At 40.5% G+C, this 16,977-nt stretch overlaps 3 protein-coding genes across 9 annotated transcripts; all 3 read left to right on the forward strand.

The window, feature by feature from the left end:
* The first annotated feature begins 962 nt into the window (after positions 1-962).
* On the forward strand, positions 963-5,068 carry LOC111846326 (schwannomin-interacting protein 1). 2 transcript variants are annotated; one of them, XM_023816399.2, is made up of 7 exons: positions 963-1,511; positions 2,626-2,897; positions 3,263-3,378; positions 3,610-3,694; positions 3,844-3,972; positions 4,082-4,223; positions 4,553-5,068. In XM_023816399.2, exons 2-7 carry the CDS (start codon positions 2,682-2,684, stop codon positions 4,648-4,650), a joined length of 786 nt encoding a protein of 261 aa, XP_023672167.1. In that variant the 5' UTR covers positions 963-1,511; positions 2,626-2,681; the 3' UTR covers positions 4,651-5,068. The 2 variants fall into 2 exon arrangements, with proteins under 2 accessions (XP_023672167.1, XP_023672168.1); XM_023816400.2 differs by having other exon boundaries at positions 965-1,511; positions 4,106-4,223.
* Positions 5,069-6,806: 1,738 nt separating this feature from the next.
* On the forward strand, positions 6,807-9,529 carry LOC111846348 (P2Y purinoceptor 3-like). Its single transcript, XM_023816447.2, has one exon. The coding sequence runs from the start codon at positions 7,197-7,199 to the stop codon at positions 8,424-8,426; it is 1,230 nt and encodes a 409-aa protein (XP_023672215.1). The 5' UTR covers positions 6,807-7,196; the 3' UTR covers positions 8,427-9,529.
* Positions 9,530-10,217: 688 nt separating this feature from the next.
* Positions 10,218-16,286, forward strand: LOC111846349 (P2R1A-PPP2R2A-interacting phosphatase regulator 1-like). 6 transcript variants are annotated; one of them, XM_023816448.2, is made up of 9 exons: positions 10,218-11,101; positions 11,432-11,516; positions 11,719-11,781; positions 11,961-12,004; positions 12,400-12,457; positions 12,564-12,631; positions 12,763-12,821; positions 13,798-13,882; positions 14,460-16,286. In XM_023816448.2, the coding sequence occupies exons 1-9, from the start codon at positions 11,001-11,003 to the stop codon at positions 14,557-14,559; spliced, it is 663 nt and encodes a 220-aa protein (XP_023672216.1). In that variant the 5' UTR covers positions 10,218-11,000; the 3' UTR covers positions 14,560-16,286. The 6 variants fall into 6 exon arrangements, with proteins under 6 accessions (XP_023672216.1, XP_023672221.1, XP_023672217.1 ...); XM_023816453.2 differs by having other exon boundaries at positions 13,798-13,877; XM_023816449.2 differs by having other exon boundaries at positions 12,766-12,821.
* Positions 16,287-16,977: the final 691 nt, after the last annotated feature.

Raw genomic sequence — 16,977 nt, forward strand, 5'->3', positions numbered from 1 at the left:
AACTGGCTTTCTGCTAGCATGCACAATGGAGACATTACTTCACCAACACGACAAAGAAAACACATTCTGTGCCAGTAATGATTACATATCGGAGTCGTTCTTATCCACTTGCAATACAATACAACTTTCAATAAGATATTGCAAACCAGCAGTCCACTCTTGTACAACTTCTGAAGTTACAGGCATAGAAGTATTCATGAAAGTCTATCAATTATTTTTCTTACATTCTTCAAAGGGTAGTAAGAATGTTCCACCGTGGCGCTGTTTCCGACCATGATCGACAGATGGCAGTGTCGGTGTATATACGTAAAAAAACTTGATTCAACCTGAAGTCCTTCAATGTTATTTTCAAGTTGTGCATCTTGCACAAAAATAGCTAACAGCAGAACTACCCATAGCACTTAAACCCATAAATTTCAGGCACATGCTACCTGTCATGCAAACAAAAAGCTTTTTAAAATGCATTTTAACATTTTATTTTTAGAATCAGTAACGTGAATTCATGTTCAAGTTGCTTTAAACTGCCAGACACTAAACATTAATATTTACATTCAGTTATATCCCTGAGTATAATACTCTCTGCTGTTTTATTAATATGGATGTGACTCTCGAATTTTAAAATCTATTTTAAATCTAAAATCTAACACTTTGAGCCTGCATTGTTAACATAAAAAGGCCATAATAGAAAACAGTGGATTCAAACATCTGCATGGAGACACTTTGGTTTTCTCCAAATACTTAACAAACTGGATATCTACCACACGTACGGGAGAAATGTGTAAACCGACAATGTAGTCATTTCAAGGGGGAAAGTTAGTGATAGATTCAATGTCGGTCATTTAAACTAAACTACTTTTCTGGTGAAGTTACACAATGGATATAGTTTTGCAGTTAATAACTAAACGAATTACGTGAGTTTTAGCAGAAATGCAATTATAAGTATCAGCGGAGGAGTTCGCTTTACGCATTTTACGGCGAGCAGTGGCCCCTGGCATCTCCGCGTGTTTCTCCATCTGGTTTTCGGCCGTCCCGCAATCATGAAATTGGACACCTGGAAATTTTCAGTACTCATTCGTCGTCTTTTCCTCCTCCCCTCTCCTTCCTTTGCATCTTCTTATTTTCGTCGTTTTCCTTTTTCAAAAACTGCATATTTGTAGGCTTAATATTTTTAATGTTCACTAGACATTGTTCCGTGAGCGGATCACTACTGTCATTTAAATGCAACGATTAGTAGGCTATTCGCGTTAAAAAAATCTATATCCCGATGTGAATACTGACACATTTTCGGCGAGAGGTTAAAGAAGAAGCGAGGAAAAAAAAAACTGTGAAAACGGGAAGGGAGGAGAAACGGAGGTTGGAAAGGAAGGAGAACAGGCTAGTGTTTCCTTGTTCAAAAGGAAGAGATTAAGAAAGTTATGGGGACACAGTCGTCCTGACAGTGCGAAAGGTCTTTAGAGTCGCGGTATGAAAAAGAAGCGAGTGTGCTGCTGGGCGCTGGACGATTTCATTTGGTAAGTTCCCGGTGGACATTGTACTCTGTTTGTACTAAAGCTGATCAGCGCCCTGAATATGTGTTTTCTCCGCACCCACAACAGCAAGCAGGCTAGGCTCCTTTTGTTTCTTTTCCATTTCCTTTTTTTTTTAGCATATTATCCCCCCACAAAGCATTCATCAACCACTAAGTTTAGCCAGAACCTTAAACGCTTTTCGACATAAGACCGATAACGCCCCATGTGCTGCCAGGCTGTCGCTTCTCACTTTACCTGGAAGCCCGTCCACACTCCAGGTATCGAGTACCGCTTTGGGACGTTCAAGAGCGGCATGAATCAACGTGGGTCATATATAAACAAGAAATATAAAACAGATCTTTTTTTCCTGTACTATTTACCATTTTTATATAAAAATGTTCGTATTGGAAAACTGACTGCTGACGCCACATTGCAAGGAAGAAATTTCCCAATAGCATATCCCAATTTGACAACTTGTTGTTTTATTTTCACCTATCAGCACTTAAATATGTGTAGTCTAACAAGGTGAGTATTCTTGGCTTTGAATTTTTGGATTTTACATCTTGTAATGCTGTTCTTTCTGAACAGGATGCTCATTTTCTCCTGAGTAAGAATGTTTATTTTGTATTGTAGCTATTAAAACAAAAATTTAAGTAGGCCTATTATCTGTGTTACTCTAGTATGAAACTGCCTTATTACAAGCAACAGGGAAGATTAGTTAGTTTCCTGTTTGGCTGTAGTTTAGGCACAGGACTGTAGAACATAAAGTAAAAGTTGTTAGTTTAGTATAAATATGGTTACATGGTCAATCCTGAAAAGTAGGCTTAATTACAGTGCATATCTTTTTTCATAACTATCCAGTTCAGAGATAGTTAAAGTAATTTAAGTATAAATGTACAGTATAATAATAGTATAATTCTATCTTTAACCTTATTAAAGTTTATCTACACTGGTCAAGCTCTCAAAAAGAAAAAAGTACTTTACAAATATTTATGAATCTGGATTTTGAAGCAGCTACATTGAGGATCCTTGTTGAAAGTGCTTCTTGTTGGCTTCTCTGTCTCTTTCTGTGGTGTTTCACGTGATGTTTGTTTTTCTTTCCCCCATTCCTCCGTAGAGGGCCCTACCCAGTGACCCCGTCGTATCTCCACCTCACAAGGTGTGGAACAAGGAATGGAGGGAGAGAAGGAGAGAGAGAGAGAGCGGCGAGAAGAGAAAGAAAGCGATGAAGCGGAGGACTTTGGTCAGGCTGTGGAAGGAGCAGCCACTGTCTGGCAGGAGGAGGTCAATGATGATGACTTAGGGCTGCCCATCATGCATTGGGAGGCTCTGAGTCTGCGTATTGCTGAACTAGAGAAACAGGAAGAGGAGAAGAGGGAGAAATACAAGGTCAAAAAACTGGTTGGGAAGGATGCTGTGGTTGTTATGGTCCAACATTGTAGAGTGGTTCAATGGTGGATGTTTTATAAATCTGAACAACATAAAATTCCATAGAACAACACGACATTTCAGACACATATTTCTGATTTAATCTGTCATACCAAGGATGTAATTGGAGAAGACTGCTCCTAGTTTACAGTGTGAATGAGTAAAGGGTTAGGGTTGCATGGGGCCTAGTAAGCAAAATGGCTGGGACAAAATGCAACAACACAAACACTTTAGGAATTTTGTCTGAATGTCCTAGTGTTGTCTAGTGTTGAGTTGTTTGGGTAGTTCACCAGCTTTTAATAATTCTCTAGTTTATGGGTTTCCAGGAACAGGAGTGTGTATCAGGGGGTTGGAGAAGGGAACGGGAGCGCGGGTGTTGGAGAGATGCCTGGGACGATGGAGAGGAAGAGTGTAACAGCAGAATCATTGCTCTAACCTCCAGGTAACACCCAAAGCATGTCCATCTGATTGGAAAGCCCTTAATCTAATTTTCTCTATATGGGCCCTTCATAAAGGCAGTCTTTAGGTTGCTTGGACTGTTCTGTTCTGTTTTTGTTCTATTTTTGACGTTGTAAAGTTAATCAACCCGTAATCTCCATAAAGCTCATGTAATCAACATACATAGTCATCAGTGTTAAGCATGAGAACAACTCCCCTCTTTCCGTATTTTCAGGCTCCAGAATCGGATGAACCTTCAGCTTTGCTTTATTAACAACAGTGAAAGTGAGGAGGAGGATGAAGATGAAGCCGTGCAGCAGGTAAGGATACAGGGTGACAGTCGTCATGAGGAGATGTAAGCCAGTGAGAAAATATTTGATCGACAGATGACAGCAGCAAGGATAACAGAAGGTGTCAGGCACCCCGCTCTAAATTAAAAGCACGAAAACGCATCACTGTCGCCTCGCAGCCCCTCCAAGCCGTGCACCGACCCCCTGCCCCGGTTAGTGGAAGCAAGTCAGGTGGTCTGAAACAAGAAGTGAGAGCTGCACTGAGCGCGCTCAGAGACAAGCTGCGAACTGAGCAGAAGGAGAAGGAGGTGAGATGAGTTGGGCGCCAGGGAAGGTGGGGAAGTTGTCAGGAAACATAATTGCAAAAATACTACTTTACTGAAATAGTAATATTAATACATATATAAATGCACACAGAGCCCAACTTCCCTTATCCCTCAGTGTACTGCGTGCTGTGAAACCCCAATCAAGAGGAAGAAGCTGGACCTCAGCGACTTGCAGAACCTCAGCCTGCAGCAGTTGGATGCACTGAGGATTTCACTGACCCAGAGTGTTCACGGTCAGTGTTCCAACCATTATTGACCAACACGATTGTTATAGGTCAGTCTTTGAGGCTGTACCAAGGGTATAGATTTGGGACACTGTGTACTAAAGAACTGTGTGTGTGTGTGTGTGTGTGTGTGTGTGTGTGTGGGCAAGTGTGAGCTTTGGGGCTGATTTGGTCCGTACCAATGCTGAAACCAAACCTACGCCCTTGGGTTGTACCATTACTAGCTGTTATACTGGCTTTTCCTCAGCATACAAATAGTCCAGCAGTGTTCCTTACACACACTTAGCTGTCTGTTCTTTTCCCTGAGTGTCTACACTTGTGTGACCCCCTCTTCCCAGACCTTAGTTCAGAGCTGGTGGGTCGACTTTTAACCAGAGACCAGCTGCGGACCGAGCAAGATGCCATGCTTCTAGAGGTGCAAGATATGACACTGTGATGGAACCGTCCAAACCGGACAAGAATGATGATGTCGCTCCATGGCTACTGCTGCTGGGTCTGGCTGATGACAGCAGAATCACAATGGCAGTATTAAACTGACTGAAATGGACACTTTGTTTCTACTTTTTTGGTGATGTTCAGTATTCAGTACGAGGGCTTTGATAAGCTGCATTTAATGGCCAAGACAGAAAATGGATGTGGTGCCATAGTATTGATAATAATTACGGAATGTGGAATGATCTCTATATCTTTATATCGGCTATGTTTTCTTTGCTCCTTCTATATAAAAAATATGGTCTTACGGGGCTTTCCGACTTCATCGCCCCTCCTTTGTGGCCTCTTTCAGTAGCTTATTTATCAAGTTCAAGATCTTTTATATGCAATAAAGACATATTTTTATAATAGAATCTCAAAAATTGTTGCGTTTTTTTTTGTAAGAAGCAGTTTCTGTTGTGGCATGGAAGGTGGTACATAAGTAGGATTAATGGATGGAGCAGGGGTTTATGGTTTGTGTATGTAAAATAATGTGCATTATGTGCATAATGTGAGTGCCTTATGGTACATAGCCATGTGCCTGGAATTGTGATTGTAAAGGGAACAGGACGTCCGTTTGTGCACACGCTGTTCTCAAAAGCGGCGGGGTAGTTAATCACAGCCCGGCTACCGCATTTATCTGCAAACCACAAGCTCAGCATAAATAAATTAGGAGAAAAAGATTAGGGTTTAGGAATGAGAAAAGTGGATCCTGATAGATACACTATGAGTTAAGAGGTTAACAGTGGCTTTCGGAATCTCCAGCATGACTAAATGTTCTAGTTATGGAGCAAGTGGTATGCTTTGTGGAAAGAGGCTTAGTCAAAGCGGCAACAAACCCGCTCAGTGACTTTGTCCTACATCTAGGGTGACCAATCACGAGAGGGTCTTGCTGCGAGAGGGGGTAAACCTGGCGAAAGAACAAGCACATCCCATCAGGAGGGAGCATGACCTGCTGTACCAGTCTGTCTTACACAGCAACAGCAGGATTTTTGGCCCAAGTGAATGCATAGATATGCATGGTCAGTACTGTTTAATTACACTATCACATTCAACTAAGCCATCTGCTAACTTTCATATCTTCATCAGGGGTATTGCTAAATATTATGGGCCCCCTGTCCAGACCAGTTATTTTTCAAATTTTTTGGAGACCCTGTCACTCGGGGGCCCTTGGATTCGTCCTAATGCCCCCCCCCCCTTACATCACCCCTGCCCATCATACACCTACATTCACTCAGTATAAATATGGCTGATATCCTCTCATTTCAGTTATTTACATTTAATTATTATTCACTAACCAGATGCTCTTTTCCAGAGCCATGCACAATGTGACCAGAGGATCAAAAAATACAACGTAACACTTTTGCTACCCTAATCAGTGCAGACGGATGACAACATTGACAATATTTGTATAAACGCAGATACAATGCAGTTTAAAAGCAGCAACATCCAATCCTAATTTTGAGATCACAATAGTAATTCACACATTCATTGTGGGTTCTGAAAGATGTGTTATGTTTTAACAGTTGAATTTAAAATTAAAGGCTGTAGGAAAGATGGAAATGGGGAATGGATGAATTTAATTCAGGGAGAGATATTGCGATATTCTCACCCTTTACTGAATTCTTACCTTCACTATGAAAAAATAATAATAATAATAATTCATAATGTCCTTGAGGTCCGAGCACTGCTGGTTTTCCAGCCTTCCTTTACCTGTCAGTCAGGTGTGAAGCCTCTGACCAATCAGAATCAGTAATTATTAAACTAACTACCTGGGAGAACTGAAAACAAGGCCTGGATTTGAAGAGCCCTGCTCTAAACCACCTCTGAATGCTAAAGTAATGCTAAATGTAAGCATCAATATGAGGGACACTACAGCTACCAGGACATACTTAACAAGTTGTTCCCTGGCATCGTGTGAAGGCACCTGGTGGGCATGTGTAGGAGTGCTTTAGACCAGCAATCCCACACGTTATCCTACACTTCACAGCAGGATGGAATAAAGGAGTGCTGATGGGGAGGCTATGAAATGGGGTGGAGAATGATGAAAGGGAGATGGAGGATGGGGATGAGGGTGGATTGTGAGTGGTTACTGATTGAAGAGTTAATGAAGTGAGAGAGCAACTGAATCAGCACCATCCACTTGTACCAGAGGGCAAACAGCATCAGAGATTGTGCAAGAGTCAGAGCCAGCTGAGGGAGGTGGAAGGGTGAGAGCGCAGAGGAGGAAGCAATTTTTCAGTATGTGGAATGGGAAGAAAGTAGATGAAACAGAGTAGGGGGTGACTAAATAATCGTCTTATATCCTGGAACAGTACCATGAGGAAACAACAGAACATTTTTGTGTCTGGTGAAGCTGGAAAAAGTGATCACCGGGCTTGGAACCATTGATCCTGTTGTGCAAAGGCAAGACGTCAACAAGCTTGGGAAAGCACTATCGAAAGAGTGCTGGAAAAATGGGGGGATGACAAAAAAGGACCTTTTGCATCAAGAGAAAGTATTATTTTCACCATGACGACGGCCATCCCGGCACAGAGAAGAGGGAATTTGACCTCCTTCTCACCCTGCAGCATTGATGAATCCTACAAGTACATTTTCCTCCCGATCTGCTACTCGTTCACTTTTGTCTTCAGTCTATCCCTCAACTCAGTGGTCCTCTACCATTCCTTCCGTCGCACCAGGCACTGGAACGCCTCCCTCATATACATGGTGAACCTAGCTTCCACCGACTTGATGTATGGACTCTCGCTGCCCTTCTTGGTTGCTAGTTATGTCATGCGGGACCACTGGGTGTTTGGGGACTTCATGTGCCGCCTGGTACGGTTCCTCTTCTACTTCAACCTGTACTGCAGTATCTTCTTCCTCACCTGCATCTCTGTGCACCGCTACCTGGGCATCTGCCATCCTATGCGGATAGTCACCATGGAGACAAAGCGGGCTGTCAAGGGGACATGCATTTTGGTGTGGGCCGTGGTGTTTGCGTTGACCAGCCCCATCTTTCGTTTTGCTCAGACCGGCGACCTCACCAGGGCGGCACAGAATGGTCATTTGGCGGAAAGCAAGCTTAGGCCTGGCCCAGTGGAGGTTGTTCTGAACTGCTGGGATGATGCTATTGACACGGAGATTCCACTCTACATACCCTATGGCATAGTCCTCCACCTGCTCGGTTTCTTTGTCCCGTTTACTGTCATTGCTTGGTGTTATTCGCATGTGGTCCTGACCATCATCCGGACCTTGCGTATGCAACCCTGCCTACAGGGGGTGGTAGAAGAAAGAAGAGCTGACTGCACAGGGCGAGTCAGGAGTGGGGGGGTGTCCCTCTCCCTGGGGCCACACTCTTCTTATGTCCGGCGCCGTCGTAAATCAGTCAAAACCATCATCACCATCATCCTGCTGTTTGCACTGTGCTTCTTCCCCTTTCATGTTACACGAACCATCTTCTTCATTCTCAAAGTGACCAGTGGGGTGGAGTGCCAAACCATGAGGACGGTCTCCATCTGTTACAAGATCACCAGGCCGCTGGCTTCATTCAATGCCTGGCTCAATGCGCTGCTGTACTTCCTGACTAAGGAGAAAGGAGCCCAGTGCTGCCCCTCACCTGATCCCGCTCTTCATGGCCTCCTTTGGCCCCTAAGGGCATTTGGTAGAGGGGGAGAGGAGGAAGAAGGTGGTGGGGAAGTAGTGGACAATAAAGAAAACGAGTCTAAATCGTCAGGAAATACATTTCGGGGGCTGGCATAAGTAAAATTTTGAGCCAAACAAACTGGGGGATATACTGAATATTTCACAAGTCTGGATGTGAATGATTATAAGAAAAGATGAATGATTGGAGCTGAGAGACTTTTTATAGCAAAAGAAGATTATTTTTTACATCAGAGAAATTATTTAGAAATTACACTGGAAAATTCCTGTAGTATCATTTCTTAAAATGCTGGGCTTTGAAACTTTTAAAGCTTAGAAGTGCGGCTTTAACCTGTGGCAGACAAAACCCAAAACCATGGATGTTATTTGATATTTATTCCATGTCAAGACATAATGTCAAATTTGTCCTTAGTTAAATTGTGTACCTTTTTATACGGACCTTGTTAGCAATATTTCCAGTTTCTTTTTGCTGAAACATCATTACTTATATGTCATGTAAATGTAAATGGGTTATGTAGTGTGTATATAATGTGATATGATGTTAATTTTAAGTTTGATTATTTACTTTTAATGTTATAACGTAGAAGGGAGTAGTGTGTGTGTAATCCAGTACAAGTCATATCATTTAAACCTAAAAGAAATGACAGGTTAATGATCTGCTTATCCAGCTGCTTGGAAAAAGTTTAACTAGTGTAATATTGCTGAGCATTCATAAATACACAGGACATGCATAAAACACAAAGAGCAGTGATTCATTTTGTTTATCATGACTCACGTTTACACGCAACAAAATGCCTTTGACACAGTTCAGGTTATATCTCATGGGTTCATGGGTTTTCTCCCCATTCAAAAAAAGCACAAGCATTTAGATTGCACTCACTCAGACTGACCTGACAGTGTTTCTGGCACTCTTTCCTTGGAGCACGTGTAACGACAGAAGTACACAGGAACTGTAAGCAAAGCTACTTTGCCTTTCCGATTGCCCTAATTACTAAGGAGTAGATGATCCATGACGACCACAACAGCAAATATTGCTGTTGCCTTTGAGATCCTTGGCGAATGATTAAACTGAAAATGGCTTACGGGATTCAGTGCCCCGCCAGCCGGGCAGAGAGAAGAAATGCTTTTAAAAATTACCTTTTAAAACTTGTGCTAGCATGTCCCCAATGCGTTTTGTCTGCACGTTTGCATAAATGCTTCTGTCTTTCCCCTAATAAACCTGAGTCATTAGTAAGCACATATTTTGTGGTGACACTCTGAATAGGATTTGGCAAACTTTGGAATGTTTTAACATAACAGACAAGGTTGTGCTATGTAGTAGCCTATTCTAAAGCTGTACAGAAGAATATGTGTGGGCAAATTTGTACAGGTCAAAATCTAAATTGTACAAGAAAACCAAAATAAATGCAGACATATTATTTCCTCAAATAAAGAGTGAGATCTACCACCTGTAAGAAAAATACCAAGGCTCTGAAGCTCAAATTTTTTTAATGTCATATGCATCGCAAGTATCACTGACGTTAAGCACTATGGCAGAAGGTAAACATCAATAAATATAAACTATACGGAAAATATAAAGTGCATGGATAAAGATGTTATTGTGAAGTTACAAAAATAATGGGTTTAATTAATTATTATTAATCAATAATGTATCTTTCAACGTGATGCAATTCTATTGTCCATCAATAAATACTAATGTTTCAAGTAGAAGTTCAGAAAAACACAGACGCTTAAATGTTTCATTGCCTCGTAACGGCGCCTCTGTACAGCTGGTTTGCTACAGTCACCGAGCACGACCACTGCGCCGCTCTCGAATCGACCTGCAGTATCTTCACTGGTCAGCAAGAGGCGTAGTTTCACCGACCACTACAAGGCCACTGATTGGTACGTCTTGCAACGACCGTAGCTATGGAGGAAAAAACACTTTAGCTGCTTAAATTTATATTTATGCGGTTGTTTAGTGGTTTCGTGGAGGAGGCGGGGCATAGGCGGAAGAGTTAAATTAATACACAGTATAGTTGTACTGTTATATTTAAACGTTACGTAGAATTCAAAGCTTAGTTTATATTTTTAAATATATACTGGCTTTTAACTTCTCAGGAGTTTCTGATTGACTGTGAGATGGAAACTTGTTTCATCGATAGACCGACGTCGACAGATATATCGCCAGTTGATTGCCTAGAGCTACCTGATAAAACATTTAGCCAGGTTTGTTAATTTTGCAAATTCGTCATATTCGCGGTAGCATGCAAAATGTTTTGATCTCGAATATTTACTTCAGTAATGTTTCCTGGATTGGCTGGCTACCTATGCAAGTTAGCTGGGTAAGTTAGATATTGCCGTAGCGGTTCATCAGAGTAATACACGTAGCCAGCTAGCATATATATTGCTAGCTCCGGACCATTGGCCCTAGTTAGCCAGCCAGCTAGCTAGAATTTAGCTCAGGATCCGAGCTGAGGTGTTGCTTTCACTATCTACCAAAAATGCGATAGAGAGGGAGGGATGGGGAGAGCATCCCGCTGATTCAGCCAGCGGTCCCGTTTGGACCAAAGGTTCTGGGTGAGGCCTGCAGGTCGGGCTTTCGCCGGACTACAGTGATACATTCTGACCGAGAGAGAAAGAGGTAGGGGGCCAGCTTTAGCAGCAGTGAACTCGAAGGCCTAGGTGCACGGAATGGAACGGATGGAAATTGACCAGTGCGCAGGCGCGACTGTGGCTACTGGAGGCGGGGCTCTGCGAAGGTCGAACAGCGCCCCCATGATTACTGGTGTCAGGTGAGGGAAGTACAGGTTGCTGCTAAGTTCGGCAAATGGACTGCAGTTAATTAACGAAATAACCTGTCAGTTTTGTGTGTTAATTATTTAAGTCAATCGCTAATCATTGAAAAAATTTAATTCAGCATAATGTACTTTTCAATACTTGAACTTTACATGCTTATATTTTACTGTATATTATGAGAAACAGACATGCATTAAGGGTTTTTTCCTCATTAGTGCTAACTACACCTCACCTTCTTTACCTCCACTATTCCATATCTATCTTACTATCCCTTATTTCTTGCCATATGCACCATGCCTCACTGTTTCCCTGGAAACCTCCTGCAGCGATGGGATGGCAGTGTTCAGCTCAGCTGGTTCTGCCCGTTGTCGGCGGAGCAGTGTGTCTGTGAACCCCAGCTGCCCTGGCCTGGTCAGTACCTCTGTCTCGATGTGGGTCGGCTGTCATTTCTTTGGCATGGCATAATTGCATTAATGCATCATTCTCTTAGTCTTGATTTCAGGATTTCACTACGCAGTGGGTTAAGTACACATTATTCAGAAACAGATGGATTCTCATTTGTGGGATAGTGCGGTATTCCCCAAAGACACCCAGAAAACAATTTACCTTCTAGTTTCAGGCGCTTCCTCTGTCCCCTTTTCCGACGTCCATAGAGAGATCGGCTCCCCAAAGGCAGGTAAGTGGCCTTGAGAGAGATGTTACCTAAACTCAGGAACTCAGGAGTTAAAGCCATTTTTTAAAAATTGTACATTAAAATGGTTTTGCCTTAAGTTTAAATGTGATTTTAAAAAGTGCGCACAGTTTTTAACGTGGAAAAGCTGGAAACGACACCTGCCAACAGTGTCTGTTTTTCAGGATGAAAGCATGGAACTCAGCTTGCGTGGGAACCTAAGACAGAGGTATTGGGCAGTATTTCTCTTGACTCATCTTAAATTAGTTAATTAAACAGACACACTCTGTTTTTGTTTTGTTTTTTTTCTTCAGGAGCATTTATGAATAGTTTTTTTTAGTATTACGAATGCATATTGCTTCCAAAAAATGGGTTGAAGGATTATCATAAGAAGTAAAAAATTTTTGGAACATTTAACATTTATCATTTAACATTTATCATAACTAATCTTAAGCAGTAGGCTTTTATTGTCAGATTATTGGTGCATTGAGGGTGGACTGTTCTGCGGCAGTGGGCATGTGTGTCCGTTGTGGCTTCTGGTTGAAAGCGATGGAAAAGAATTATTACTGTTACTGTATGTTTGTAATTATTTTGTAATACTGTATTTTGTTTTATTTGTGACAGTGCTTCCCCTTTGGTGCCACTTCCACCAATCACACACTGGCATGATCACATTGATCAGGTGAGATGGACCCATAGTATTCAGTCACTGCAGTCATTTATGATTGAACTGAGAGAAGTTGAAATAAAATGATGAAATTTGCTGACTTCCTGTCCTTAAAACACAGGGAGTCCATTCTCTGGACAGTGGCGTTACACCCAATTCGTCACCTAGTCCAACAAGGAGATTCAAAAAGTAAGCTTGAATTGTATGCAGGGAACACTGGCATCTACTTTTAATAAAATAATTTCAGTTAAGCCTGTTTCTTGTCAGTGTGAGGTTATAACCACAGTGCACTGTGGTCTGAAGAGTTTTCGTTTCACCAGCAGGGCAGCCCTGACCACTGCTGTAAGATGGCCTGTTTTAACACCACTCAAAAGGAAAGGTGAGAGAGCCTATTACTGCCCCTTTGATTGGTCACAATCAAGATTATGCCCTGGATACAGTTCTTTACCCATTGACATCAAGATGATAACTATCAGTTACCAAAACAAAAACACTGAATTTTAGCAAAGTCATCTGTTCACAAGACCTGTTTTGCAAGTTGCATTTGCCAGTTTTATTGATTTGCATTACTTGCCTTGCTGATGACATTACAATATACAAATATAGCCTTGTCATATTCTAAATCAATGACTGGATTGCTTTACTGGATTGCTACCTAGCTGATTAATTTAATAGCCAAGCCTGCGAACAAAGAAAACATTATTTTCTTCTTATTTGGGCTAAAAGTCGGGCAACATGCATGACAGGTTTATAAGTACCTTGCATCTGAAAAGTTTTGTGTTTTCTTTCATTTGATAATTTCTTGCCCTACCCAAGTGTCCCTACCTCCATTGACCAGATCACAAAAGCTCATTTGCCTGCAAGCTTCCTCCATGTCATTCTCATGTCAGCATTATAGGTGATATCTGGAAACTATTTTAAGGCTCAGGGCTACTTTTTTATAGCAAAATGTCATTTTTTGTCAATTACATTGCCACTGCATGTATTGTACGTGGGTGTGGGGTGGGCTAGGATGCCCTGGCAGATTCACAGCCCCCCCAGGATGAAGTTAGGGGCCCAAGATAATAATAATAATACATTTTATTTTAAAGGCGTCTTTCATGACATTTTGCTACAGGGGCCCTTGACTGTAAACAAGTCATGACTTTTGAACTGAAACATGGAGAATAAGTCTACTGAGTACAAAATAGAAATAAAACATTGCAATAGCAAGTCCTTCGTGGCTCTATGTTAGAAATGTATATAAATACACATAACAGGTTTAGAATGCAAAACGTTTGTCACATAATTTTTTGATGTTTTGAAACACAATATTTGCTGCCAACTTTGCACTTACCCCTGATTTTGCTTTGTAGGAGGTGTCGAGTCCGATGCCCCACCCAAGAAACTCTTTGTTGCTGGAGTAACCGAATCTCCCCATGTTGCTGGTTATACAGTAAGGTCAGAATCCAATTTCAGTAGTAGTACACACAGGCAGAAACATATAATATGTTACACTAAATGTAGTTATACAGTTAATACATTTACTTGTTTATTTGTACTTTTATAATCGAATGTAGCTGAAGCCACGTAAAGTGTTCATGTTTCTTTTTTTGGTAACACTTTACTTGAAGTGGTACAAGAGCTTAGGAAAAATTCAGTTACTACTTCAGTACAAATCGTGAACAGATTATAAACAAATATAGTCACTACTTCAGATGGTACCACTTTACAATAAGGCTCCCTTTTGCCACTTGTAAATGATAGTAACTCATTAATAAAAAAAAAACTATGTTATAACTTGTTTAAAATAGTCTGGTAATAATTTACAAAGTGTTACAATCTAATTAATAACCAGATTATAAACCATTCATAAACTCTTTATATGGGTAGTCTTATTGTGAAGTGGCACCCTTGAGATATAAGATGCGTCATGATTCATTAACACATAAGAGCATACTTCTCCATTATTTGTGCCCTGTGAAGTGAAGTGTTACCCTTTTTTCTCTCTTCCTTTTTCCTTTCTCTGCTCACCCAGTGTCTCCCACCCAGCTGACAGTCCCCAGGGTGATGGGTCCACATCAGCCACGACGCAGGGCAGCCCCCGGTCATGCCACCCCAATCATCCCAGCCTCTAGACAACGGACCGTATATGTACCACTTGTAGAGACAATGGCAGGCTTGTGAGGCAATCAGAAGGTGATGACTGGGCTGGTTTAGAGCGAAGGAGAGCTGACGTCCCTGCACAGTAACAATGCTGAAGTTCGAAAATATTGCACCGTATCACGCTTGAGCGTTGTACTGTCACAGTGTGTAGTCATAGCTACTGTCAGTTTGCCTGTAACCTGCCAGAGGTTTTTCAGGTTTTAAACACAATACAGTACAACAGTACTTTCATTTCCTCCTCAGGCTAAAATGGTTTCTTATGCTTACCCTGCAGAGCCCCTATATATATAAGGCAATAATGCATTGCTCTTGAAGACATAAAAGCCATTTTTCTACCAAAAAAATGGGGGAAAGAAATTGACATTAACGGCAAATGTCCATTGGACAAAAAGAATCTTGATAATCCTTTGAATGGGTTATGTCTGTATTTTTTTAGGTTATGTGTACATTTACTTTGTACATAAACTGGACAGAAGCTCTGTGTTTTGACCTCAGTATTTGTGACTAATGGGGTTTGCATTCCTCATTGGGCAGGGCTGTCCGGAGAGAAGCATTTCATGGTCCTGCTCAGATGCAGGACGTTACGTTTTTTCTATTATGTAAAAAGATGTTAGTAGCAGAGAATCTGCAGTGCAAAGATGGAATCATCAGTCTCTGACATATTCTTGCAAGTAATTTGCCTGTTAGCTTTTCTAAATACTTCAGTATAACAAAGTTTTTTTTTTTCCTTTCAGATTCAGGTTTGCTCCACAATTAAACAGCATGTCACATAAATTTGTCTAGTTTTTGGATATTACTTTATTTTATGTATCATTCACACAGTGTCTTGATAATCCGATTTTGACTAAATATTTCTTTGCTTTGTTTTAATGGAGCAGATTTTGTACAGGAGCTAATAATAAGTGGCACCTGACAATTGTCCCTTTCTTGATATGAGAAGGACCCACTTTCAGAATCAGCCTGAATTAGCCAAGAGCAAATTATCTGTTCGCCTGTTGTAACATGTAAATGCTCATTTGTGTGTGTGTGTCTGTGTGTAAATATACACATAAACAACATACAACAAAACCATTGATTGATAGCCTCCCCAAAAATTTTTTTTTTTCCTTGGTTTTTCATGCAAAGTGGTTCCTTGCATGACAACTAATAATGGCAATAACATTCATTCTGGTGTGTATGCAGTGTTAAGCAACATGTTAGCTAAATTGCTGTAAAAATATGTATATGTTACTTATTAATCAGATTATCCTCAGTTTATCATGAAGTAGTAGAAAACATGTGAGAAACATATTCCAGGGCTGTGCTAAGGTGTTCCAGTGACTAATATGTGACTGCATATTTCTGATCTGTTTAAGTACCAGAAAAATCATTTTTTACAAGGTTTGTTGGCCAAAATGCATGTATACATTGTCATTCATATTTTAACAAAATATTCAAAACTCCATGAATATAACTTCCACTACTGGAAAACACAGAATCTGCACATTTGCCATCAAGAATGGCCTTTCGTATGTGTTTGAAATTTGTAAATAGGTTTGAAAAATAGGATCAAGTATTTTTATGGACTTGCAAGATTAAAAAAAAAAATCATTCCTCAGTCTTTCATTCATGTGATGCGAAGTGTGTCATGTTTAACTGAAAAAATATACACTTGTTAAATATATAAATATTATATATTAATAAAAACATGAAAATGAAACAGCAGTGGACTGTTTGTCACTTTTACAGAATGGAGACAATGCTTTCCTGAAAAAATATGTGGGTGCCAAAGGTCAGATCTTGCGATTGAGCATTGATGGAGCAACATCCTGTCTAGCTGTGCATGTATATTCTCCAAATATAGTCTAAGAAAAATTTAGGCATCTCACTAGTATTTGTTCATTTTGTTTTAAACTGACATATGGGGAGTGACTCGATCAGTCACAGAAAAATCTGTACAAATCTTAACAAGGCATATCACTTTGTAACCAAACAGACATAAAATTCATAATGTAATACACAGAACAGAAAATGTGTTTTTATAATGCCTTAAATCTTAACTGTGATTCTCGATAAGATGCTTAAAATAAAAATATTGTAAGCATACACAGACTACATGTTGACCCCCATCCCCCGAACATGACCAGGATAAGCATTATTATTTGACTATTATTTAATCAATTAATGATGCTACAATAAAAATGCCAGAGGATTGCAAAAAAGACAGTAAGGTCAGTTAGAGTAGCTATGTTAGTACTTTTTCAATCATGCATTCATAGGAATACTTCTCTATTAAAACAGGAACATTGTCAAAAAAGAGGGAAGTTTATGTACATATGTAAACAAAATCTGTACCTTACTGGCAGCCTGCACAGGGGTTTAAATTATTTCTAAATATGAATGTTCCTAAG

The sequence above is a fragment of the Paramormyrops kingsleyae genome, chromosome 10 (genome assembly GCF_048594095.1).
Source record: "Paramormyrops kingsleyae isolate MSU_618 chromosome 10, PKINGS_0.4, whole genome shotgun sequence".
NCBI classification, from domain to species: Eukaryota; Metazoa; Chordata; class Actinopteri; order Osteoglossiformes; family Mormyridae; genus Paramormyrops; species Paramormyrops kingsleyae.